This window comes from Lepidochelys olivacea, assembly GCF_965140295.1.
Source record: "Lepidochelys olivacea isolate rLepOli2 genome assembly, chromosome: 1".
Taxonomy (NCBI): domain Eukaryota; kingdom Metazoa; phylum Chordata; order Testudines; family Cheloniidae; genus Lepidochelys; species Lepidochelys olivacea.
This window is the reverse complement of record NC_140411.1, coordinates 50,875,273-50,902,756: the sequence shown is the minus strand read 5'-3', so window position 1 is coordinate 50,902,756 and position 27,484 is coordinate 50,875,273. Positions and strand designations below refer to the sequence as shown.

The 27,484-nt window shown below is 42.7% G+C and overlaps 1 protein-coding gene across 1 annotated transcript in view; it reads left to right on the top strand.

The window, feature by feature from the left end:
* Positions 1-27,484, top strand: part of STARD13 (StAR related lipid transfer domain containing 13) — a 475,243-nt gene that overhangs the window by 82,667 nt on the left and 365,092 nt on the right. The window contains exon 2 of the mRNA XM_084616651.1: positions 18,538-19,457. Within this exon, the coding sequence (XP_084472777.1) occupies positions 18,699-19,457 (759 nt within the window). The 5' untranslated portion in view covers positions 18,538-18,698. The remainder of the gene's footprint in view (positions 1-18,537; positions 19,458-27,484) is intronic.

Below are 27,484 nucleotides of genomic sequence, written 5' to 3'. Positions count from 1 at the left end.
AAACCTTGGAGAAGCCGATGACCCGGGGGAAGGGATGTCCTGACCAATGCAGCCACAGACCCCCTGGGGGAGGAAGAGACAGACCATTGGGACCTGGAAGCCTTCTTTTTGGACAGGAATTTTGTTGAAGAACAAAGGAGTGACCCTACATTAAGCCATGCATACGAACAACTGGACTCCATAGATGAAAAAGTGACAGTCTCAGGGAGACGATCTGTATCCACACTTTGCACTCAAGAACGAGCAGTTGTATCATATCATATCAAGAAGAATCATCAAACGGGGGTGATGTGGGACCAGCTGCTAGTTCTGCGCTGCTACTGCTGAGCGGTGTTGACATCCCCAGCGGGACATCTGGGGAGAGAAAAGACTTTGGATATTAGCCTGATTCTACTGGCCAGGCGTACACCATGAAATGAGAAAATATAGTTCCTCCTGCCCAGAATGTCAACTAGATAGCAGCAGAGGAACCCCAAGGTACCCTTGGTCCCCCTGTCCTTGATCGAGACCCCGTTAGAAAGAATTGGGCTGGACATGATTGGACCTCTAGGAAAAAAAACGCCGCAGGGCACCAGTATATATTAGTGATTGTACACTACGCAGCCAGATATCCAGAGGCCGTTCCTCTCTGCTCCCCAAAAATGACAGCTATATCTCCAGTGCTCTTAAAGCTCTTCTCACACTTAGGATTTCCCCATGAAATATTGTTGGACCAAAGGACTGACTTCACTTCCTAACTGATGCAGGAATTATGCTCCCTTCTGAAGGTCAAGTCTCCGAAGACCTTGGTGTATCACCTGCAGACCAACGGTCTTGAAAAACGGTTTAATAAGACCCTGAAGTGATGTTGAAGTGCTTTGTTAGTGACCACCCCAAGCAGTGGGACCAGCTACTCCCACCACTCCTATTTGCCACAAGGGAGGTCCCACAGGCCTCTATGGGATTCTCCCCATTTGAGTTGTTCTACGGTCACCAACCGCAGGGCATCTTGAACCTGTTGTGAAAAGGGTGGGAAGAGCAAGATGTGGGGGGCCTTACGCGCAACCCAATATATCCTGCAGTTAAGGGAGCAACTCAAAAACATGGGGGTGTTCACCAGGGAGAATTAAAAGGCCAAGCACACCCAGGAACAGAATTACAATAAGGGGGCATGGCTACAAACTTTACAGCTAGATGACAGTGTTCTTCTACTAATGACCTCAGCCAAGTCTAAATTAATGGCCTGATGGCAGGGTCCATTTGAAGTGGTCAGGCAGGTAGGGCCTGTGGACTATGAGATCAGAGTACTTGGGAGAAGGAAGGAAACCAAGGTCTACCACATGAACCTTCTGAAATCTTGGGGGGCATGAAAGGTCCTGCTGATAACTCCTATTTCAGCAGAACCCAAACTGGGGCCCCAGGTGTCTAGTGGCAAGGCCCCAGCAACTGTATCAGGGGCAAAGGGCTCTCCCCTGCACAAAAGAAACAACTGATCCAAGTAATTGGAGACTTTGCCACAGTGTTCTCCAACTTCCCGGGGAGGACGCAGTTGTTCCAACATCACCTAGAGACTACCCCTGGCCAGGTAGTCCAAGAGAACCCTAGATCTTACCCCGAAAGATGTGGGAATGACGCTGGAGATTGGGGGGAGGGGAGGATTATAGAATCCAAAAGCGAATGGAAGAGGCCCATACTTCTGATTCCCAAACCAGACGGTACAGTTCTATTCTGCATCGACTTCAGGAAGGTCAGTGTCATCACAAAATTTGACCTCTACCCAACGTCAAAGGTGGAGAAGTTGTTAGAATGACTGGGACCAGCAAAATACCTAAGCACTTTTGACCTGATAAAAGGTTACTGGCAGATTCCCTTATCCTCTTCCTCACAAGAGAGAACTGCTTTCTCCACTCCTTTTGGGCACTTCCAATTTAAGACCATGCCTTTCTTCTCCATGGAGCTGACGCTACCGTCCAGCGACTTATGAATAAGATCCTGAACCCCCACTATCAGTACGCTGTGGCCTACATTGATGACATCATCTACAGTCCCACCTGGGAAGACCACTTACAGTATTTAAGGGAGGTGTTAAAAGCCCTACAGGAGACAGGACTTACAGCCAACCTGGCGAAGTGTAAGGTGGTTCTGAGCGAAGTGACCTATTTGGAGTACTGCATAGGAGGTGGTCTTGTGAAGGCAGTGATCGATAAGGTGCAAGGCCTCACAGCATGTCATGGTGCATCCCCCAGACGAAGAGGCAAATCAGACGTTTTCTTGGTCTGGCAGGATATTACCCGTGGTTTATCTCTGGCTTTGCCTCAATCACGGTCCCAGTTATGGACCTAAGTCAACAATCCTAAGAAGATCCACTGGGATAGGCAGTGCGAGGAAGCATTCAGAGAACTGAAAGCATGACTATGCCTGGCACCCATGCTATTCAGCCCCTATTTCTCTTTGGAATTCCTATTGCACTTGGATGTTGGGTTTGGCACCGTCCTTTCATAAGACTTTGAAGGGGAAGAACACCTGGTCCTTTATCTAAGTAGAAAACTATTCCTTAGGGAAAAATTGTACTCCTAATGCAGACTTCTTTTTGTGGGAGACAACCCAACCCCGGACAGTCTTCCCGTCTTGAGGGGTGGGGTATGTGAAAGGACATGCCCTCACTTTGGTATGGAGGCTAATGAGCTCCTCTGGGCCTATTCCAGACTAAGGAGGCACATCTGCAAGGCTTGCTCAGCCTGGATGGAAAGGGGCTTAAAAGGACAAATTCCCCACAGAAAGGGGCAATAAACAAGAACGTTGCTTTGTCCTGGAACTGCTGGGGACAGAGTGAGTCCAGCCAAGGAGGAGACAGCTGGGAGACACACCACACCTGAAGCCGTCCTAGAATCATAGAATAGAATCATAGAATATCAGGGTTGGAAGGGACCCCAGAAGGTCATCTAGTCCAACCCCCTGCTCGAAGCAGGACCAATTCCCAGTTAAATCATCCCAGCCAGGGCTTTGTCAAGCCTGACCTTAAAAACCTCTAAGGAAGGAGATTCTACCACCTCCCTAGGTAACGCATTCCAGTGTTTCACCACCCTCTTAGTGAAAGTTTTTCCTAATATCCAATCTAAACCTCCCCCACTGCAACTTGAGACCATTACTCCTCGTTCTGTCATCTGCTACCATTGAGAACAGTCTAGAGCCATCCTCTTTGGAACCCCCTTTCAGGTAGTTGAAAGCAGCTATCAAATCCCCCCTCATTCTTCTCTTCTGCAGACTAAACAATCCCAGCTCCCTCAGCCTCTCCTCATAACTCATGTGTTCCGGACCCCTAATCATTTTTGTTGCCCTTCGCTGGACTCTGTCCAATTTATCCACATCCTTCTTGAAGTGTGGGGCCCAAAACTGGACACAGTACTCCAGATGAGGCCTCACCAATGTCGAATAGAGGGGAACGATCATGTCCCTCGATCTGCTCGCTAAGCCCCTACTTATACATCCCAAAATGCCATTGGCCTTCTTGGCAACAAGGGCACACTGCTGACTCATATCCAGCTTCTCGTCCACTGTCACCCCTAGGTCCTTTTCCGCAGAACTGCTGCCTAGCCATTCGGTCCCTAGTCTGTAGCTGTGCATTGGGTTCTTCCGTCCTAAGTGCAGGACCCTGCACTTATCCTTATTGAACCTCATCAGATTTCTTTTGGCCCAATCCTCCAATTTGTCTAGGTCCTTCTGTATCCTATCCCTCCCCTCCAGCGTATCTACCACTCCTCTCAGTTTAGTATCACCCGCAAATTTGCTGAGAGTGCAATCCACACCATCCTCCAGATCATTTATGAAGATATTGAACAAACCCGGCCCCAGGACCGACCCTTGGGGCACTCCACTTGATACCGGCTGCCAACTAGACATGGAGCCATTGATCACTACCCGCTGAGCCCGACAATCTAGCCAGCTTTCTACCCACCTTATAGTGCATTCATCTAGCCCATACTTCCTTAACTTGCTGACAAGAATACTGTGGGAGACCGTGTCAAAAGCTTTGCTAAAGTCAAGAAACAATACATCCACTGCTTTCCCTTCATCCACAGAACCAGTAATCTCATCATAAAAGGCGATTAGATTAGTCAGGCATGACCTTCCCTTGGTGAATCCATGCTGGCTGTTCCTGATCACTTTCCTCTCATGCAAGTGCTTCAGGATTGATTCTTTGAGGACCTGCTCCATGATTTTTCCAGGGACTGAGGTGAGGCTGACTGGCCTGTAGTTCCCAGGATCCTCCTCCTTCCCTTTTTTAAAGGTTGGCACTACATTAGCCTTTTTCCAGTCATCCGGGACTTCCCCGGTTTGCCACGAGTTTTCAAAGATAATGGCCAATGGCTCTGCAATCACAGCCGCCAATTCCTTCAGCACTCTCGGATGCAACTTGTCCGGGCCCATGGACTTGTGCACGTCCTGACTGACAGTAGACCAACACACCCCGTGAAAGGGCAATAGACTCTGTTAGACTGAGCCCTTAGAGCTGACTCTCTAGGGGCTGCCTGAGAGACTGGTCCTTGTTCCAGCCAGATTTTCCCTCTCTTGCGAAAGGGAAGGAGGAACAAGAGCCAAACCGGGGCCAGTGTGTGGTAGCCTACAGAGAGATTTCCCCCATCCCCAAAGACTATCAACTGGGGGAGAAGAGGAGGTAAATGAAGGACAGTGGGACGCAGAGGGGTCCAGGGAGCCCCTCCCTTCCCATACACATACATATTGGGTGCATAGGGAGAGCCACTGAAACCAGACATTTTCATAGCAGCTGACACAAGCCCTCACTTCTGTTAGTTATCTCAGATCCACCAAGCAGATCTCAGAGAAGGAGCTTGCCCTTAGGCTTGAATCATTGTACTAGGAGGTGTTTATTTCTAGGGTCACCTCTTTATAGAATCCATTATCACTGATGGGAGAGGAGGAGGAGAGACATTACCAGTGTCCAGAATCAGTTTGGAAGTGGGGAAAATTTGTTATGTGAAATGGCACATTAATTAAATTATTGTGTAAGCACCTGCAGATATTTTCATGTAAAGAGCTATCAGAATCTGTTTTGCAGTATGTGTGTGCTATTGGATTTGGAAAGTATCACCAAGACTTTACTTTGTTACAAGCTCTGAATTACCAGGTACAAGAATAATAAAGAATTCTTAAATACTGAACTCAGAATTGACCTGATAAACCTTTGCATTCCTAATAACAAGAGCTGGTGTGGGCTTATACAATTTAAAACTAATTGTCCAGCTAAAATCCTCATTATCATATTGATGCATTTCATAAATCAAAGCTCTGCTTATTCAAGCTTTGTTTGCAAATATTGTATTAAACAGTCTACTTCATTTGAGAAATGTAATGTGGTGCCACAAATACTGCAGAGGTTTTAAAAGACCAGTAGTGTATAAACCTGGGAAGTTAAGCTATCATGAACGGATTTAATACATATAGTACTAATGGTCTTGTTCTCTCTGACTTTTTATTGTATTCCTCTTTAGCCCTAACATTTTCCACAATAATAGTAATGCTGAGGTGTGGATACAGGTTTCTACACCGCAGAATACTGCCAATGAGAGGGTTTTTTTTTTTTTTTAACCTGTTGATCTATCTGGCGCAGTAAAGCAAGTGCTCTCTTATTTCAGCTCTCTTCTTTTTTCCAAGTCTGTGGCCCTAATTTACACTTCTTTGACGTAAAAAAATATAGCTTCTTACTAAGAGTCTATTGATCTATTTAGCTGATCCCTAGATATCTTGTCAGATACTACCATATACTATAATATCTGAGTACCTTACAAGGACTATTACAACCATATAAGATCAGTGGTCTACATTCCTTTTTACTTCCCCTACGCAGCTAAGACTTCTATATTTTCTCTTTCCTTTTATCTCCTCCTCTTCCATCTTCTCCTTTCTTCATTCCTCCCCTGCCCCTTCTGTTGTAACTGTGGGAAGGCTAAACTGAAGAAGCAAATTTTATGCTTTGCTCTGAAGGTAGGGAGTGAGATTTATCTTTTTTCCAATTTCTTTTAGAACGGCATTCCATAGCTTTGGGCCAAGGCTGACAAATCTCTCTCCCATTTTCTTATGGGTTTTACCTTTGCAATTTGACATATGCCTATTCCCAAGGAGCACAAATGTTGAGGAAGATCATCATAGTAAAGAGGAAGGTGATCTCCTAAGTATCTTGAGCCAATTCCATGAAGGACTTTGAAGATTAACAGATAGAGACTTTGAATTTAACCTGATGCCTTATGGGGAGCCCAAGTAGTGAGCAGAGCACTGGAGGGATGTGTTTTTGGAGGCTGGTAGTGTTGCACTGTGGGGGCTGATGCATTCTGGACCAAGTGAAGCTTTTTAAGGTCAATGTGTTCATCCTTATATATAGCCAATTACAGTAATTTATAAGAATGGCCAAACTGGGTCAGACCAATGGTCCATCTACCCAGTATCCTGTCTTCCGACAGTAGCAGGTGCCATATGCTTCAGAGGGAGTGACTAGAACAGGGTAATTTATGGAGTGATCCATCCCGTTGGCCAGTCCCAGCTTCTAGCATTCAGAGGTTTAAGGAGACCCAGAGCATCCCTGACTAACTTGGCTAATAGACACTGATGGACCTATGCTCCATTAACTTACCTAGGTTTTTTTTTTTTTAACATAGTTGTACTTTTGGACTACACAACATCCCCTGGCAATGAGTTCCACAGGTTGACTGTGCGTTGTGTGAAAAAATACTTCCCTATGTTTGTTTTAAACCTTCTGCCTATTAATTTCTGGGGTGACTCTTGGTTCTTGTGTTATGTGATGGGGTAAATAACACATGCCTATTCATTTTCTCAAAACCATTCATGATTTTATAGACCTCTAGCATATTCCCCCTCTCCTTCCCTTCTCTCTTTTTCAAGCTGAACAGTTCCAGTCTTTTTAATGTCTCCTCATACGGAAACTTTTCAATACTCCTAATCTTTTTTGTTGCGCTTTTTTATTGTACTTTACTTTTTTCCAATTCTAATATTTTTTTTAGATGGGGTGACCAAAACTGCATACAGTATTCAAGGTGTGACTATACCATTGATTTATATAATGGCATTACAATATTTTATGTCTTATCTATCTCTTTCCTAAAAGTTCCTAACATTGTTAGCTTTTTCTGACTGCCAGTGCATGAAGAATGGATGATTTCAGAGAACTATCCACAATAACTCCAAGATTTTTCTTGCGTGGAAACAGATAATTTAGATCCCATAATTTTGTATGTATAGTTGGGATTACATTTTCCAGTGTGCATTACTTTGAATTTCATCTGTCATTTTCTTGCCCAGTCACCCAGTTTTGTAAAACTCCTTTGTAACTCTTCGCTGTCTGCTTTGGACTTAACTATCCTGAGTCATTTTGTATTTTTTGCAAACTTTTGCAAACACCTCACTGTTTACCCATTTTCCAGATCATTTATGAATATTTTGAAGATGCTCTGGTCCCAGTACAGATCCTTTGGAGACTCTGCTATTTACCTTTCTCCACTGTGAAAACTCAACATTTATTCCTACCCTTTATTTCCTATCTTTAACTGGTTACTGATTCAAGAGAGAACCTTCCCTCTTATGCATGACAGCTTACTTTGCTTAAGAGCCTTTAGTGAGGGAACTTGTCAAAGGTTTTCTGAAAATCTAAGTACACTTTATCCACTGTATCATCATTGGCTACATGTTTGTTGACCCCCCCACCCCCTCAAAGAATTCTAATAGATTGGTGAGGTATGATTTCCTTTTACAAAAGCAGTGTCGACCCTTCCACTACATATCATGTTCATCTATGTGTTTGATAATTCAGAGTCAGAGGTGGCTGTCTTATTCCATGTCTGTTTCATCAGTCCTAAGAGCATCTTGAAGATACTTTGTCAAGGGCAACATGACCCTAAATTAGCCCACTTTATATAAAAGCATTTTTCAATACAGGAAAAATGTATTCCAGTTTCTAACCAAAGTGGTCAGATCCCAGCACATCTGTTGGGCAACCAAGAAACAAACTTAGTGCAATTCTCTTAACAGTTTCAAGAGGAGAGGCCGTATGTAGAGTAGAGGGTCAGCAGATTCACTCACACACATTCCTAGTTGTAACAAACTCTGTGTCCTGGAATTGTTTTTGATTGGCATTCCAGATGAAGAGCTAGGATTTTAACAATGGTACGGTTATCATTCTGGAGGGAGACAGATATTTTCCTGCATAGCTCATCCAGGGTTCATTTTAAATTATAAGGTACAATTGGTTCATGTGACTCTAGGAACAGTTGCCTTATAGTCCTTGTGCTGGTTGTACAAAAACAAAGCAAAGATATTATAGGGCCATGAATAAAGTGTCTACCATCTTACTTGTTTAAAGACAAAATGAGATATTTTACACTAACCTTCTTTCCCCAAAGTATTCGGAATTTTAGCAATGATCCCACGAGATGATAGTTTTAAGGTAACTCAGATTTTAAGACTAACCCACTGGGAAGTTCCTGTAGCCATACCACTCAAGCCAAAATCTTATAAGAGTTTGATCCTGTACATCATAAGTAAGGCTACGATTTAGTCATGGAGGTCGCAGAAGTCATGCAATCCATGACTTCCAGTGACCTCTGTGACTTCAGCCTGCAATGCTCTGGAGCTGCAGGGTCACCCCCGCCCCACACCGCCCATGGAGGCAGGGAGCTGTGGGGTACCCTCTCACCTCTAGAGGCCCCTGGAGCTCCAAGCCACCACGGGCAGTGGGGTACTCCGGGGCTCCTGGCCTCCACGGAGCTGCCAGTGGCAGGGGAACCCCTGAGCTCGCGGGGGCAGCGGGCGAACCCCCGAGCTCCCAGCTGCCACGGGAGGCAGGGGAACCCCCAAGCTCCTGACCACGGGGGGCAGCTGGGGAAGCCCCGAGCTCTCAGCTGCCAGGGGTGGTGGGGGAACCCCTGAGCTCACCGGGGTAGCGGGGAACCCCCGAGCTCGTGGTGGTGGAGGAACCTCAAGCTCCCAGCCAATGCAAGCCCTCGGAGCTGCAGGCAGCAGGGGTACCCCACAGGCCCCAGCTTCTGCAGGTGGCTCCTAGCTCCTGTGCAGCTGCCCCGCTTCAGGCAGTGTGGGGACCAACAGATCCCCATTTTGTCCTGGATATTTTTAGTAAAAGTCACGGACATGTCATGGCTTCCGTGAATTTTTCTTTTTTGCCCATGACCCCTCTGTGACTTTTACTATAAATATCTGTGACAAAACGTTAGCCTTAATCATAAGTGCAAGATAAAATATGCTGAATAGGACAGGGAGTGTATGGGAACTGAAACTGGATTAATAAATACAGTGCTGCATGGCCACTAACTTACTCCTGCCCAGTGGCAGGAGTAAGGCAGAGAAGGACCTGAATAGGTAAGTGCTCTAGTTACATGCTGAGGATCATATTGAAAACCATGTATCCTCAGGAGCCAATTGTCTCCTTTATACCCTGCCTCTTTCTTGCTGTCTTGAGAGTAAGGGATCAGGTAGGCAAGGGGCTTGAGACTGATGTCTGCTAAGTGCAAATCACTATGTCTAGTGCTTAAGTTTACTTGTGCCCCTGCAAAGCTGCTGCTTCCTTTGCTCTACTTCACAACAACCTTTGTCTCCCAGCTGCACATATCATAAAGATTTGTAAGGTCAAGACCCAGATTACATAAACTAACAAGGAAAAAGCTTCATCCAGTAAATATCTAGGTTCTCCAAGTAGTGTCAGTGATTGTGTAGGTGTCATTCTTCCCTCTAAGTCACAACTAAACCATTGTTCCAACATGGTGTTAGGGAGCTGGTATAGCTCCAGTTGAGCTTCCCCCCTTGACCACTGACCAGATTGCTGTGAGAGGATCCACCTGCTCAATCCCATTAGTTTTAAGCCTCCAGAGCTTCAACAGAGTCCAGGCACTGTCCCTGTCTTGGGGTCCTTAGGCACACTCTCCGGGTACAGATCTTCTATCTGGGTCCCCTCCTGAGAGCTGAGATCTTTGCAGTCAAACTGTCTAAGCTCTGTTACAAAAATAATAAACCCTAAATGCATTTCCTTGCTTCAATTTCCTGACCACTCCAGGGCATTCTTTAGGCTGGGATCAGGGTCATCCAGGGTCATTCTGTTGCAGTACGTGGCCTGGGTTCTGAAACATGGAGCCTTTTTTGACCTTGGCCAGTCCATCTCCTGCCCAAAACTTCTTGTGTGTGTCTCTTGAACCTTCCACCTGTTCGTCCTTTTAGAACCTCCTGCTTTGTCACCCCGTCTCTTTGTCCTTCTTGGGGAATTTCTACTCTCCAAACCTTGAGTCCTCTGTTGAGGAAAGTTGGAGAGAACTGGGTTCCCTTAGATCACAGTCACTCTTTTTTGTTCTCATTGAAGTTTGGCTAGTATTCACTTTTGTCCCTGGTTTGAAAGGTAGATGCTTCAAGGTTTGTTAGCAATGGTGGATAGACAGAGAGGCCATCCGTGATACAGAAATGTCATAACTTTATAATATCAGCCAGTATTAATAAATTGTACAGACTGCGTCCCCACAATCCTTGCATTGGCATTGGCAGTGCTGTTGAGGATGTTGTTGTTTTTAAACTGAAACACAAATCCAAGGCAGATTTCACAGCAGCAAGGGTGTTAACATCCCTGACCAAATTAACTTCAAACATGTCTAATGTATGTTCAGCCTATGAAAAATGTCCCTTAAAGTTTAAAGTGGAAAATAGATTCTTTACTTCCTCTGCTAACAACTAAAACTGTTGTGTAGTATACTTGTTGAAGAATGGCTGCTTTGTTCTACTCAAGAGATGGCTGCATTTTGCTGAGTGAGTCATTCATATATATGCCAAGTTCTGTGGTGATTGACACCCTGTGTAGCCCTAATCAAGTCAATCTGGCTGCATCAGGCTTAAATACGCCCAACATTTAGAGCTCTCCCTCTAGCCTAGAGATCTATTCTGACTCGGTGAAATGAGTCGGTGGAATTGTATAATTTGCCACAGTCTGTAACGTGCTTTTGGCTATTTAAGGATGAAAGATGTTGTATAGATCTGAAAAACTAAGGAAAAGTTAAAGTTCCTCAGAGGAGAACTAGTATTGCAGCTTTTCCATTTGTACTATCTGTTCTGATCAAAAGCAACACAGAAAATTCTTTTATAATTTCTAATTCATTAGAATTCTCCTACATAATGTTCTGTGTTCTCTTCATGGTTACACTTTTCAGACTAGATTTTCAAATTTCTGATTTGTAAATACTGTCAGGGACTTGGATGTCCCAGTGACCTAAATTGTGTGCACACTTAATAGTGGGTGCAAAATTATCTGTAAAACTATGATTGCAAAAAGGGAGAGCTACTGAAATTTGGGCTGTAAAGGCAGCTCTTAAAGTCACTCTCAACACAAACAAAATAGTAATGGAAGTAATTTGGGAAGCTGCTTTTGGTTTCCTTCATGCTGGCTCGAAAGAGCTTCCAAAGGAGTTTCTCAGCCTGTCCTTTCAAAAACTGACAGCAACAAAACCATCCTGCAGTCAACATGAAACTGACTCCAGGTGCTTCAGGTGATAAAGGCAATGTTAGGGTCTGGCATAATATGAAGAATGAGGTCACACTGTATTTTTAGAAGTGGCTGGTATTCCTACCAAGCATGCTCTCTCCCTCTCTTTCTCCCCCTTTTTTTCTGTCTGTCTCTTTCTCTGAATAATTTGGCCAGTGCTTGCAGAAGGCTGTTCTAGCCCCAGGGATTCTCACACATACTTCTGTTGACAGAGTCCTTGTGCAGCAAGCTAGCTGAAATGCCTTTTGTTAAGGATCTATTCACTTCTTTTTCTGTTCTGCCCCAAGACTTGGAGGATCTTTCTGTCTACTGAATTCCTGTTGTTACGCTTATGGAAATTAACTGACTTGAAAAATATGGGGTTATCTTACAAAACAGGTAAAAATATCCTCCGTATCAGAAGTATTCCTGACCACCTAGTTTGTACTGGTCTGTATTTCTCAAATCTTTTTGCTTCATTTGTAAGGAAAGAGAGTTTCTAAGTGAATAGTAGTCCTTAAACAAAGTTACTGTAAAATGGAGACAAACGTATAAGACAGTTTGGGGGTTAAAGCCAGTTATTTAAAAGGAGATGTGTGCTATTGCAGCCTAGGTCGGTGCTTGTTTCATTACTTTAGTTTGTCAGCTCAAGCCTAAGGTCGTTTCATGAAAAGTAAAGAAATTCCACACACTGATCTACTCTGTCAACTTTTTTAACATGCCAACTTTACTGAAAATGAAAATACTAAAATGTACCAATTTAACTAATGCCTGCAGAGATAACATAAGTTATCTATTATTAGAGTTACCATATGAAAAAGTATGCTCATTTGCAATGCAACATTTGCTACAGAAAATAATTCTTTATTAAATAAAGAAAATGCAATTGAGAATATGTATATTAGATGTTTTTGTCCATTTTCCTCAGCTTATGGTTAAAACTAATATGTACACTGGTTATGGTCTCCATCCAAAATTTGATGGACTTGAATAAGAGTTTTGGGTGTGAAAGAAAAACAGGATCAGGCCAATATATCATGATGATTGTGACTGTGTGTATGCTTGTACATACACATTTCCAGGCATCAGATTGCAAGACATTTAATATTCTTTAGCATTTTAATTGCGCTATTAAAAATCCCTACTGAATGTAATGTTGATTTGTATGAAGTTTTCTTTAGAAAATAAAATTGAGGCTGCCAGTATAAATTTCTTATTATGTAATGAGTGGTATATGTTCTTATGCTTATTGTATTGCACTTTTTACCTCTTGTAATGCTTCTGTGCAGCTTCTTTTGTGATTTTTCTTAAGCCGCTTTGGGGGGAATCTTAGTTTGATTCCAGTCAATTCAAAGTAGGCTAGCTGAGAAACTTGGAGATAGCGTCTGTTTTGTTTTTCTCCTGGATTAAAAGAAAACAAGCATGTCCTAAAGATTTTTATTTCTCTTCAAAATTTTTACCTACATTAGTGCCTGGTAATAGCAAGCATTAGAATACAGACTTAGGCTCTCCCAAATATGATTAAGTTAATGTCTCCATTCATCAAGGTTTAAGGACCTTTTCCAGCAAGTTTACTATTGCATTTTAGAACCTGTAAGTTCAGATATTCATACCTGTATTACTAATTCTGCTGTCTTGCAGATCCGTGTTGCAGAGCTTTTTATGTGAGTGACTAAAGCAACAGAACTTAGGTTGACTCACCTCTGAATTTCCAGAGATCTGTACGTTAAGATCCTGCAATGGGTGGGCCCTTCTAAATCCACACTCCTGCCAAATATGATCATTGTTTAACCTATAAATGTCTATATGTCAATCCCCACTTACTTGTACAGTAAAACCTGCCTTGGAGATCACCTCTGAAGAGGAACCACTGGTCACGAGCGACTATTTGCAGAGGCCTTGGAACACCACTGCTCTCTGGTGTGCAAACCTTTGAAGAGAGACCACCTCTTAAAAGCGACCACTTTTTGCTAACTCCTGTGAGTGGTCAGTCTTGGCAGGTTTTACTGTATTTTGGTCATTACATTCACTCACCCCTGGGGAAGGGAGAGGGGTAAAATATGAAGCTTGGAGAACCACATCCTCTCCTCTCCCCACTGCTTCTCTCTGAAGTACCCTCCATCGCAGCACAGAAAAAGCCCAGTCCTAGGTTCTTCTGTTCTCCCAGTCTGATGATACAAGAACAGGGAGACATTCAATGAAAATAAAAGGTGGGAAATTCAGAACTGAGACAAGGAAATATGTTCCCTCACTATCACTGAGGCCAAGACTTTATCCAATCCCTTTTTGAATCTTGCTATGTATATGGCTAGCAAGAATAGCCAGAGCTGTTATACTTGATTTAAAAAATGTGAGAGATATTACATGTCATGCTTCAAGACTTAAGCTAATCCCATATGTGCCTACTAGAGGGGTCTTACACATTCCTCTGAAACATCTGGTACTGGCCACTGTCAGAGATAGGCTACAGGATTAGACAGACCTTGGGTCTGTACCATTATAGTAATCCTTAGGTGACATGTATGGTAGGGTAGGAAAGTGGCTCATAAGGGTATGCCCTTCATCAGGATATGCGGTGCCAGGGGAGTGGAGGGCAAAGATACATCTTCAAATATATATAACAGGGTTTAAAGAGAACTAGATAAATTCATGCAGGTTAAGTCCATTAAAGGCTATTAGCCAGGATGGGTAAGGAATGGTGTCCCTAGCCTCTGTTTGTCAGAGGGTGGAGCTGGATGGCAGGAGAGAGATCACTAGATCATTACCTGTTAGGTTCACTCCCTCTGGGGCATTTGGCATTGGCCACTGTCGGCAGACAAGTTACTGGGCTGGATGGACCTTTGGTCTGACCCAGTATGACCATTCTTATGTTCTTGTTCAAATGAGGAATAAACAATACTCACATGAACTGGCTTAGGGCCCCAAGCAGCACTAGCCACCCCTCGCCCCCCAATTATTAGTATGTGTGGTGGTGGTGGGAATATTCCTGCTCAGGGTCTCCAAAGGGCTAGCATCGGCACTGCAGATGCCTAAGGTTAGCCACCTACGTTTGCAAATGTTGGCCTGTTCATCCTGTCTAACCAAGAAATGGAGTGTGTGTACAAGTTGAAGCTTGTATAATAAAGCTCCTAATGAAGAAAATGTTGTGCATATATTTTCTCTATTCTTCATATCCTAATCATGACTGTTACAATAACAGTATGTATAGCCCAGCAATAAAATATGCTTGGCCTATGTCCATTGGTTATTTTTGATATGTGCAGTGAAAAGCATGTCATGTGCCAGTTTTGTACTTTATCTGCTTTTCACTTTGACAGTCATAATGCTGGCTTCTATTACGCCTTTTCTCTGTGGCTTGCCACATAGCATTAAAGGTTGAAGCATCCATTAACATTTTGAATAGGTTCTGTTCTGTTCTCACATGTGACATCCTGACACACACATTAAAATGAGAATCATAGAATATCAGGGTTGGAAGGGACCCCAGAAGGTCATCTAGTCCAACCCCCTGCTCGAAGCAGGACCAATTCCCAGTTAAATCATCCCAGCCAGGGCTTTGTCAAGCCTGACCTTAAAAACCTCTAAGGAAGGAGATTCTGCCACCTCCCTAGGTAACGCATTCCAGTGTTTCACCACCCTCTTAGTGAAAAAGTTTTTCCTAATATCCAATCTAAACCTCCCCCACTGCAACTTGAGACCATTACTCCTCGTTCTGTCATCTGCTACCATTGAGAACAGTCTAGAGCCATCCTCTTTGGAACCCCCTTTCAGGTAGTTGAAAGCAGCTATCAAATCCCCCCTCATTCTTCTCTTCTGCAGGCTAAACAATCCCAGCTCCCTCAGCCTCTCCTCATAAGTCATGTGTTCTAGACCCCTAATCATTTTTGTTGCCCTCCGCTGGACGTTTTCCAATTTATCCACATCCTTCTTGTAGTGTGGGGCCCAAAACTGGACACAGTATTCCAGATGAGGCCTCACCAATGTCGAATAGAGGGGAACGATCACGTCCCTCGATCTGCTCGCTATGCCCCTACTTATACATCCCAAAATGCCATTGGCCTTCTTGGCAACAAGGGCACACTGTTGACTCATATCCAGCTTCTCGTCCACTGTAACTCCTAGGTCCTTTTCCGCAGAACTGCTGCCTAGCCATTCGGTCCCTAGTCTGTAGCGGTGCATTGGATTCTTCCATCCTAAGTGCAGGACCCTGCACTTATCCTTATTGAACCTCATCAGATTTCTTTTGGCCCAATCCTCCAATTTGTCTAGGTCCTTCTGTATCCTATCCCTCCCCTCCAGCGTATCCACCACTCCTCCCAGTTTAGTATCATCCGCAAATTTGCTGAGAGTGCAATCCACACCATCCTCCAGATCATTTATGAAGATATTGAACAAACCCGGCCCCAGGACCGACCCCTGGGGCACTCCACTTGACACCGGCTGCCAACTAGACATGGAGCCATTGATCACTACCCGTTGAGCCCAACAATCTAGCCAACTTTCTACCCACCTTATAGTGCATTCATCCAACCTGTACTACTTTAACTTGCTGACAAGAATACTGTGGAAGACCGTGTCAAAAGCTTTGCTAAAGTCAAGAAACAATACATCCACTGCTTTCCCTTCATCCACAGAACCAGTAATCTCATCATAGAAGGCGATTAGATTAGTCAGGCATGACCTTCCCTTGGTGAATCCATGCTGACTGTTCCTGGTCACTTTCCTCTCATGTAAGTGCTTCAGGATTGATTCCTTGAGGACCTGCTCCATGATTTTTCTGGGGACTGAGGTGAGGCTGACTGGCCTGTAGTTCCCAGGATCCTCCTTCTTCCCTTTTTTAAAGATTGGCACTACGTTAGCCTTTTTCCAGTCATCTGGGACTTCCCCCGTTCGCCACAAGTTTTCAAAGATAATGGCCAATGGCTCTGCAATCACAGCCGCCAGTTCCTTTAGCACTCTCGGATGCAACTCGTCCGGCCCCATGGATTTGTGCACGTCCAGCTTTTCTAAATAGTCCCTAACCACCTCTTTCTCCACAGAGGGCTGGCCATCTAGTCCCCATGTTGTGATGCCCAGCGCAGCAGTCTGGGAGCTGTCCTTGTTAGTGAAGAGAGAGGCAAAAAAAGCATTGAGCACATTAGCTTTTTCCACATCCTCTGTCACTAGGTTGCCTCCCTCATTCAGTAAGGGGCCCACACTTTCCTTGGCTTTCTTCTTGTTGCCAACATACCTGAAGAAACCCTTCTTGTTACTCTTCACATCTCTTGCTAGCTGCAGCTCCAGGTGCGATTTGGCCCTCCTGATTTCATTCCTACGTGCCCGAGCAATATTTTTATACTCTCCCCTGGTCATATGTCCAACCTTTCACTTCTTGTGAGCTTCTTTTTTATGTTTAAGATCCGCTAGGATTTCACCGTTAAGCCAAGCTGGTCGCCTGCCATATTTACTATTCTTTCGACTCATCGGGATGGTTTGTCCCTGTAACCTCAACAGGGATTCCTTGAAATACAGCCAGCTCTCCTGGACTTCTTTCCCCTTCATGTTAGTCCCCCAGGGGATCCTACCCATCCGTTCCCTGAGGGAGTCGAAGTCTGCTTTCCTGAAGTCCAGGGTCCGTATCCTGCTGCTTACCTTTCTTCCCTGTGTCAGGATCCTGAACTCAACCAACTCATGGTCACTGCCTCCCAGATTCCCGTCCACTTTTGCTTCCCCCACTAATTCTTCCCTGTTTGTGAGCAGCAGGTGAAGAAAAGCTCCCCCCCTAGTTGGCTCCTCTAGCACTTGCACCAGGAAATTGTCCCCTATGCTTTCCAAAAACTTCCTGGATTGTCTATGCACCGCTGTATTGCTCTCCCAGCAGATATCAGGAAAATTGAAGTCACCCATGAGAACCAGGGCGTGCGATCTAGTAGCTTCCGCGAACTGCCGGAAGAAAGCCTCATCCACCTCATCCCCCTGGTCCAGTGGTCTACAGCAGACTCCCACCACTACATCACTCTTGTTGCTCACACTTCTAAACTTAATCCAGAGACACTCAGGTTTTTCTTCAGTTTCGTACCGGAGCTCTGAGCAGTCATACTGCTCCCTTACATACAGTGCTACTCCCCCACCTTTTCTGCCCTTCCTGAACAGTTTATAACCATCCATGATAGTACTCCAGTCATGTGAGTTATCCCACCAAGTCTCTGTTATTCCAATCATGTCATAATTCCTTGACATCACCAGGACCTCCAGTTCTCCCTGCTTGTTTCCAAGGCTTTGTGCATTCATATATAAGCACTTGAGATAATCTGCTGATCGCCCCTCATTCTCAGTATGAGGCAGGAGCCCTCCCCTCCCAGACGTTCCTGCCTGTGCTTCTACCCGATATCCCGCTTTCCCACTTACCTCAGGGCTTTGGTCTCCTTCCCCCGGTGATCCTAGTTTAAAGCCCTCCTCACTAGGTTAGCCAGCCTGCTCGCAAGATGCTCTTCCCCCTCTTCGTAAGATGGAGCCCGTCTCTGCCCAGTACTCCTCCTTCATGGAACACCATCCCATGGTCAAAGAATCCAAAGCCTTCTCTCCGACACCACCTGCGTAGCCATTCGTTGACTTCCATGATTCGACGGTCCCTGCCCCGGCCTTTTCCTTCCACGGGGAGGATGGACGAGAACACCACTTGCGCCTCAAACTCCTTTATCCTTCTTCCCAGAGCCACGTAGTCCGCAGTGATCCGCTCAAGGTCATTCTTGGCAGTATCATTGGTGCCCACGTGGAGAAGCAGGAAGGGGTAGCGATCCAAGGGCTTGATGAGTCTCAGCAGTCTATCCGTCACATCGCAAATCTTTTTTAATCTTTCTTAATAATGTAATAGACTAAAGCTGCTCAAGTTTTCAATTTCATCTGTTTGCGGCAAAAATGTTATGAGATGATCTAGCCCTAAATTTTGTATGGAATTTTAAATGTTCAGATTGCTTCCACTGTTGCACTCAAAATGCAAGTGTAGTAGCATCAATAAAACCTACCTTTTTGTATTTCAGGAACAGAGAAGATTTGGATCATTTGCATCAGTCTCCAAGCATTAAGAATGGTGCTCTGACCATGGTCTTGAAGGAATAATACAAAGACATTTTCTGACTTAGCATGGAAAATAGAGGCTCTCAAGACATCCAGCAATGAAGTGGAGTATGACCTCTGATGGATGAAATCTACTGGAATGGAAGCTAAGCTCTCTGAAGAGGAGCAGGTGTCACCTTATTTTATATATGCCACATGTCTGGGGACTTCAGAGGAGTCAAAAAATGCAAAATATGAAACAAAGGTAGAAGACTGTGATTGCCATCTTGAGTTCCATAATGTTCTGCTTGAATCCGAATTGAGTTCTTCATCTATGTCACAGGTAGTAAGCTACACTGAGACATCCTTGGAACCTAGCAGAGTTACAGGACATGTTGCTGCTGCTGCTGAGCCTGAAATAAAGCATCTTTGTGGAAAATTACTGTATTCTTCAGGGCACAAACCTAAGGACAGTCCTACACACCTGCCCTCACATGAGGCATTTCCCTCACCGCTCCTTCCAAGAGAAAGCTCAGCTGAGAAATCAGAGAGGGTTCAAGAGATCAGAGTAATAACGCACAAACCAAGTGCGATCACTTTTTCTGATTTTGAATTTTTATCACATAGCGCTAACTCTAAACTCCATATTTGTGAGGTCACAGACACAGAGCCTTCTTCATCTGAAGAGGAGGAGGAAGGTGATCATGATGATGACGTTTTTACAGAGCTGCCACTGTATGGGGCATTTTACAGTGGTCTTTATAAAAGGACTATTCTCCTTGGGAAACAAGATAAATGTGAGCATACCAGAAGCCAGTATGTCTGTCATTTAGATGTCTGCAATGATCACTCTGGAAAGAAATTGAATGACCATGAAAAGGAAGAAAAACAAATGGACATGGTGGTAAGATGAACTAATTTCTTGTTCCAAACAGGCAATCTGTACTTTAGCAGCTTGGTTAATGGGGGATTGGTTATTTTATTATATATTTACTAATGGATTATATTGCTGTCACTGGTACAGAGTCAATCAACTAACTGGGTAGTTTAAAGCACAGAATGGTTATAGTTCACTTGAGGAATGCCTTTAATCATATTTTTTCTGGAAACTCACCATAGAGAATATTCAAAAGTTGGGCCTCCATCCCTCTCTGTATAAATGGATCAGGCCTATGTTTTACACGTTACTGCTAAATCTTTAACAGAAAAAGTTACGGGACAGATTCATTCATTTATTATGCTCTGGCTGGTTTATGCTGCTTTGGTGACACAAAGCAGCTGTAAACCCATTTTAACTGGCTGGTTAAGAGGATTTTGCAGCTGCTTATCACTGTCAGAGTGGCACAAAGCAGCTGGAAAGTACCAATGAAATTGGCCCAATATTTTTTATATTAAAAATTGTCAAAAATAAAACTTCCTCCAATCGGCATATAAACATTCTATGAATATATTTTTGATCCTAAGAAACATTCATATTTCTAATAGGAAAAATGGTAATTACACCTGTAGTGCATCCCATGCTACGTATAGGAGTTTCCCTTCATGATTTCTCAAAATAACATAACATGGCATAAGGCCAGTGCAAAACATTATATCATACATTGAGAGTAATAAGACAAAAAGCTTTTGAACCAACCAATTCTATTTCTTCAAACTTCCTGCCGGGGTGCTGGAACAATTTGTATAGCGGGGGTGCTGAGAGCCATTGAACTAAACTCTAAACCCTGTATATAATGGAAACCATTTCAAGCCAGAGAGTGCTACAGCACCCCCCGCAGCCCTAGGTCCAGCACTTATGCTTCCTACATTTCCATTAATCTGAGCTTTCAACTTGTGTCATTTTTCTTGTTTCCTTCTAAGGTGGGGAAATTGGCTCTCTCATTTTCCCCTGATGTGGTAAGGCCATACCCTGCACCAGCTCTATAGCTGGTGCAAAATATATCTGCCTGTGCCCTGTTGTGGCTGTGCTAGCCAGCAGTGGAAACCATTCCCAGTGAGTATTGCCAGCTCTAGGGGGCAGAGTTGAGTTTTCCTTGTGGGGATGGAGTATACTGCAACTTTCGTTTTCCTGATTTTTTTCAACAGTTTCCTAAGAGGAAGTAAGAGTAGTGGCTCTGAGGAAGCTGCTTCCCACTTACCATGCACATAGTCAATATCTTATCCATTTACTCCCCTTTGCTGGCCCATAATATATTTAAATTAAAGCAATATCCTCTATCGATTTATTGTGCCATGGATTTTATTATTATTTTTAAAAAACCTAGAGAGGTTTAGGACAACTGCAAAAACATACAGTAATGTGAACCACCTAACAATATTCTTTCCAGCAGAAAGAGAGTAATTACCCATCTTCTCTGGAACTGCTGGAGTATAAAAGAATTTCATAGATGCTTTCCAAGTGAACTCTCAGTAGTCTGGAGAATTAGCAAACAAATTCTTTTATAGTTGGTCACAGACCAGGCATGTGGATCCAAACACGCTGAACTTTGGAGAAGTTTGGTCTGAATCGGAAATACACAGCTATCTCTGTAATGGGAGAAACCAAACCCACAAATTCCAACACTCTTGAACCTTGTGGCACAAGTTAATCTTAAACTGCCTGTTCAATCATACTCTTACACCTCATCCCCCCCTCCCCTTTTTGTTATTAGATCAGTGCCTTTGAAATCATGGTATAGCCTCTAGTACGTGACCTACTGATGGCCACAGCATTTTCCACTTCTGTTGCTCCATTTTTCTCACTGTGTTTGATTCTCCTCTCACTTACACCGACTTTACATCAGAATAGCTCTATTGACTTCTGATTTACACCAGTATAAGTGAGAGGATTCTGACACCATACTGTCTTGAAGACATTTTAAAAATACTCTTGCTTAATTATTTTGAGTCTGGAAGTGTGTATATGATTTTAGCCTCTTTACATCAAAAATATGATCTGTATAATATTTAGCCTTTTCCCTCATCTGCTTGAATTCTATTCCAATGCACCTTGAATCTCATCTTGTTTCTTGGGGTACAATTCTGCACCCATTGAAGTCAATAGGAGTTTTGCTGTTGACTTTCAGGAAGAAGGATCAGACCCACCACTTGTTTCCATTCTTCTAAAATAAGATTATGAAGGCATCTGTGTGGTCGTATTTATATATTTGCAATATTAATAAAATAAACTGGAACAGCAGTTACAAACGTTGGGAGATACAGAATGTTAGATTTTTATCTAGTCATGCCTTTGATTCAAATCCAATCCAGTATTCATTTTGAGTAATGTAATACTTTTCCATATTTGGCACTGCTCATCTCCTGGCCTTTACCAAAAGGCCTCGGTCAAATACTGTACTCATCACATGGGTTTCTAGTAATTTTATGTAATCTAGATGATAATAGTTTTAACTGGATGGGCAATTAGTGGGGTGTGGGGAGGAAGAATTAACTAGCCCATTCACTCTAATACTTCACTCAACCCCCAATGCTAGAGGGAAACACGTCCTCCTGCCCGAGCTACTGATGTATCAGTAAATTCAGCTGAAGTAATTGTTTTATCTTGAAGTAATAATAGTTTAAGTTCAGGTTTCAGAGTAGCAGCCATGTTAGTCTGTATCCGCAAAAAGAAAAGGAGTACTTGTGGCACCTTAGAGACTAACAAATTTATTTGAGCATAAGCTTTCGTGAGCTAGAGCTCACTTCATCGGATGCATGCAGTGGAAAATACAGTGGGGAGATTTTATATACACAGAGAACATGAAACAATGGGTGTTACCATACACACTGTAACGAGAGTGATCAGGTACAGTGAGCTATTACCAGCAGGAGAGAAAAAAAAACCTTTTGTAGTGATGATCAAGGTGGGCCATTTACAGCAGTTGACAAGAATGTGTGAGGAATAGAAGGGGGCAAAAATAAACATGGTGAAATAGTTTTACTTTGTGTAATGACACATCCACTCCCAGTCTTTATTCAAGCCTAAGTTAATGGTGTCCAGTTTGCAAATTAATTCCAATTCAGCAGTCTCTTGTTGGAGTCTGGTTTTGAAGTTTTGTTGTTGTAATATTGCCACTTTTAGGTCTGTAATCGAGTGACCAGAGAGATTGAAGTGTTCTCCGACTGGTTTTTGAATGTTCTAATTCTTGACATCTGATTTGTGTCCATTTATTCTTTTACATAGAGACTATCCGGTTTGGCCAAAGTACATGGCAGAGGGGCATTGCTGGCACATGATGGCATATATCACATTGGTAGATGTGCAGGTGAACGAGCCTCTGATTGTGTGGCTGATGTGATTAGTATCTGACTCTTTGCCACTCCATCTAAATGGATGCTTTGGCTTCATAAACGTCTGCAGTTCTCCTGTCGTCGTCATAATCATTGTTTCATTTTTTTAACTGTATTGAGATACCCCCATCCGCTCACAGAGATGAAACTCAGTGATTAAGAACTGTTCTCAACCTCTGCTGTTAGAAAGCCCAAGAACTGAGCTTTTTCTGAAAGCTGCTCAGTAAGATCCAGTGACACTCAGTTCAGTTTATTAAATAGCTATGTTGTCACCATAGTCATCTATTCCAAGTCTTGCGTCTTCATTCAGTGAAGAACACTACTGCCTACATTCCAGCTAATCTAAACATATATCGAAATGCAAGAGTGACATCCCCGGAATTTAATATACTAAAGGTCATTCCTGTAGATAAAAGGAAAAAGTCAGGCATTGTTGTCATTTAGTTTACTTTATTCTTAGGCCATAAAATAAACAAGGATGCGGTTCATAGAACAAAATAATGGATTGTACATTTCCGGACAAGCTGGTGGAATAACATAGTAAATCTTGGAGAATATATCTAAACATTTAAAAACCTTTGCAGATTTAATGACGCAGGGCTTGTTTCTGACTCTTGTTCCATTTAAATAGGCAGAAATCACTGTAAGAAAGGTTCCAGTAATTTAAAAAAAAAAAGTTTGTGCAATTTTAGCAATAGTGACACGTTATATTAATACTAGATGCTTTCATCATGACTCTAGGTTAGCCCCAGTCCAATGTGTTATTATCTAGTTATTCCCATTATTTTGGGGTAAGGCTATGGAGTGATGTCTTTCTAATGGAAAAACTTTAACAAAGTAAGAGGGTGTAGGAGTACAACCACTATCAATAGCCCTGAAACTTAAAAATAATGTAACAAACAAATCACCTTTACCATATAGATACATGCCTACCAAACATAATAGTGTGACTGATATCCTGACTAACCTCACACTACCAAAGATGGCTATGAAATCATGATTAGGCTCTATCCTATGGGGCATTCCTAAGTATGTACTTGTGATTGAACTACCCAGCATTAGATGTCAATACTGATCCAAACAGGATAAGACACAGCTTAGTTGCTAAGGGAAAACTAAACTAAAGGCTCTTAATATACAAAGATTTACTATTTATTTCTTATCATGGTAACAAAATATTGGGTGCTGCTTTGCTTTCTTTACCGTGGGCTCCATTGCATAGTGTTGCTAGAACTGTGGTGGTAACTGCTAATAAGCATACCAAGGAACACATTCTGCACCTTATTCACACTGAGTAGCACCTCGCTATGCAAATAATTCCATTGAAATAATCAAATGGGGAGGTACTACTCAGAGTGAGTAAAGGGGCAGAATCCGGCCTTAAGTAGTTGCTGCAGGTGTCTGGGGTAATGAATGTTGAGTTTTTAGCTATGTCATAAATATAAAGGGAAGGGTAAACCCCTTTAAAATCCCTCCTGGCCAGAGGAAAAATCCTCTCACCTGTAAAGGGTTAAGAAGCTAAAGGTAACCTCGCTGGCACCTGACCAAAATGACCAATGAGGTGACAAAATACTTTCAAAAGCTGGGAGGAGGGAGAGAAACAAAGGGTCTGTGTCTGTCGGTACGCTGCTTTTGCCGGGAATAGAACAAGAATGGAGTCTTAGAACTTTTAGTAAGTAATCTAGCTAGGTATGTGTTAGATTATGATTTCTTTAAATGGCTGAGAAAAGAACTGTGTTGAATAGAATGACTATTTCTGTCTGTGTGTCTTTTTTGTAACTTAAGGTTTTGCCTAGAGGGATTCTCTATGTTTTGAATCTAATTACCCTGTAAGGTATCTACCATCCTGATTTTACAGAGGTGATTCCTTTAATTCTATTTACTTCTATTTCTATTAAAAGTCTTCTTGTAAGAAAACTGAATGCTTTTTCACTGTTCTCAGATCCAAGGGTTTGGGTCTGTGGTCACCTATGCAAATTGGTGAGGATTTTTACCAAACCTTTCCCAGGAAGTGGGTGCAAGGGTTGGGAGGATTTTGGGGGGAAGATGTGTCCAAACTACGTTTCCCAGTAAATCCAGTTAGAGTTTGGTGGTGGCAGTGGATATTCCAAGGACAAAGGATAAAATTAATTTGTACCTTGGGGAAGTTTTAACCTAAGCTGGTAAAAGTAAGCTTAGGAGATTTTCATGCAGGTCCCCACATCTGTACCCTAGAGTTCAGAGTGGGGGAGGAACCTTGACAAGCTATATACAGTGAATACTATTTTCTAAAATTAAATAAAACAATACATGCCTTTGTACTTGGCCTTAAACGGTTTTAGCCTAATTAATATTAAGCAGAGGAAAATCACTGTAAATACAGGAAATTGCTAAAACTGCATAAACTGCACATCAGTTCTTTTATAAATGAAACAAACACTCTAAACAATTTTGTACTGTATAGACTTTTAAAAAAAAAAAGGTTTTCCCGCTCTTCCCTTGTCAAGTACACAATCAGGCAGCAGCAGAGACAACAACAAAAAGCAGAGACAGTGCAGTACTGTGTTAAACATAAACTACTAAAAAAATAAAGGGAAAGTTTAAAAAAAAAGATTTGACAAGGTAAGGAAACTGTGATTGTTTCATTTAAATTAAGATGGTTAAAAGCAGCATTTTTCTTCTGCATAGTAAAGTTTCAAAGCTGTATTAAGTCAGTGTTCAGTTGTAAAATTTTAAAAGAACAACCATAATGTTTTGTTTAGAGTTATAAACAACCTCCATTCCTGAGGTGTTCGTAACTGTGAGGTTCTCCTGTAAAGTAATTTAAAATCTGTTGGAACAGTCTCCAAAGGGAAGTGGCGAAAGCCCATCACTTGGGACATTTAAAACTAGATTGGGAATAACCCTGGAAAATATGCAATAAAGAACTATCCTTCATTGGCAGGCAGTTGAAGTGTATGATCTCTCTCTTGGTCTTGATTATCTGATGTCTGTTCATTTGGTAGTTCCATCCTGATACTATATTTAGTAGAAAACTGTCTTCATTATATAATCACTGTTGGGAGACAAAGCCTAATAAGCATTATAGCACGACAGATCATTTTTAGGATTAGACCATGATGGTAAGGGTAGTTCAGATTAAGGCTGATCAAATGGGTCAGGATCTTATGAGAAGGTGTTCATGGCATTGTCCTACATTTTGCCTCTGTTTCATTTTTCTATTTCACAAACACTAAAAAGCTCAACAAATGAAGGGAAAGTATGTAGATAAGAAAAAATAAATTCCACAGAAACCCATGATTCTACAACTATATTCTTTGAAGTTGATTAATGATTCTCCAAAAGAAATGCATTTAATCTGTGTAACTTTTGGATATGTTAATCAATTAAACATCTCCCATTTAAAACAAGTTAGTTTTCACTTACAGAGTTGGACCTTTGACAGCAAGTGAACACAGAGGAACCATTAAAGGGGAAAAAACCATCAGCATGGGAATAACTAATTCAGTGTAAATTATCTAAATAGGGCAGCAACCAGACCTACGCTTATCATAGGGCTGCCAGTTAAGAGTTTTATTGCCAAAATCTTTCCTTCTCTAATTCAGTTATGCAAGAGGCAAAGCCAGTGGAGATTGGCCAGAGGACCAGGGAGGCACAGGTTCCATGTCCTGTTCCCTCATTTTCTCCAGTCCTATGGGAGCTCTGCCTCCTCACACCCCACATCAAGTTAAAACTCCACAGTTGTTGAGGGAGAATGGCTGCAAGGCCCTAGGGACTCCCTTATGAAAAATAACAATGACTATGTTATCCTCCCTTGGGTTCCTCCTGTGCATGGTGAGTGGATGAGTGTTGGAATAGTAATTGTCAGGGAAAACACGGCAGCAAGATCTGGAAGGGGTGGTGCAACTGTAGGGATGGTTTGGAGGTGTTGGACCTCTGAGTTCTTCTCCCCTTTTTATGTGTCTCAAGATTTATGGGATTAGTGGGTCTCCTTCTCCCTTGCCAACTCCACAGGTAGACAAACCTCAGCCACAGCACCTTGGAATGGATAGAAGGAAACTTTCTGAGTTGAAATTTGTGGCATTCATAGCTTCTAGATGTGTTTTTCCCTCACATGGAGGAAGGACTTGGAGGAAAACACTGTGGATTAGCTCACTGGACTTGATCACTAACATCAAAAGCATGTGACTTTTAGAAAAAATAGACACCAGACACATTCTGTTCCAGAAATGGCAGAAACTTTAATTTGAATTTAAAAATTAACTTTTCACAAGTTTCAGAATTCCACACATCTAGTGTGGAACATGATTGTACACAAGGAACATTTCCCCCTTTTGGTGCAATCCTGTTGTTCTCAATACTATACCTGTTCCACAACCGGATATGGCCTATCTTGTGACGTGCTGCTTACTGTGGTCATACAGAGGTGTGGGTTCAAATTTGCTTCTTATTGCAGAAGAGATCAGCAGGACGAATGTTGTACTTAGTCAACTGTTCATCACAAAAATCTCATGCAGTTTGGAAAATATTGATACAGTTGGTAGCGGTATTTCTTGGAGATCCAGCATCATAATATTAAGAGCTTGTCACGATGGAGGTGCAAAGACATACTGTGGCTGTGTAGGAGAGCATGTGCGTAGTCCGAATACTGTCTCTCTCTTCTCAATAAACATGTATGGTACC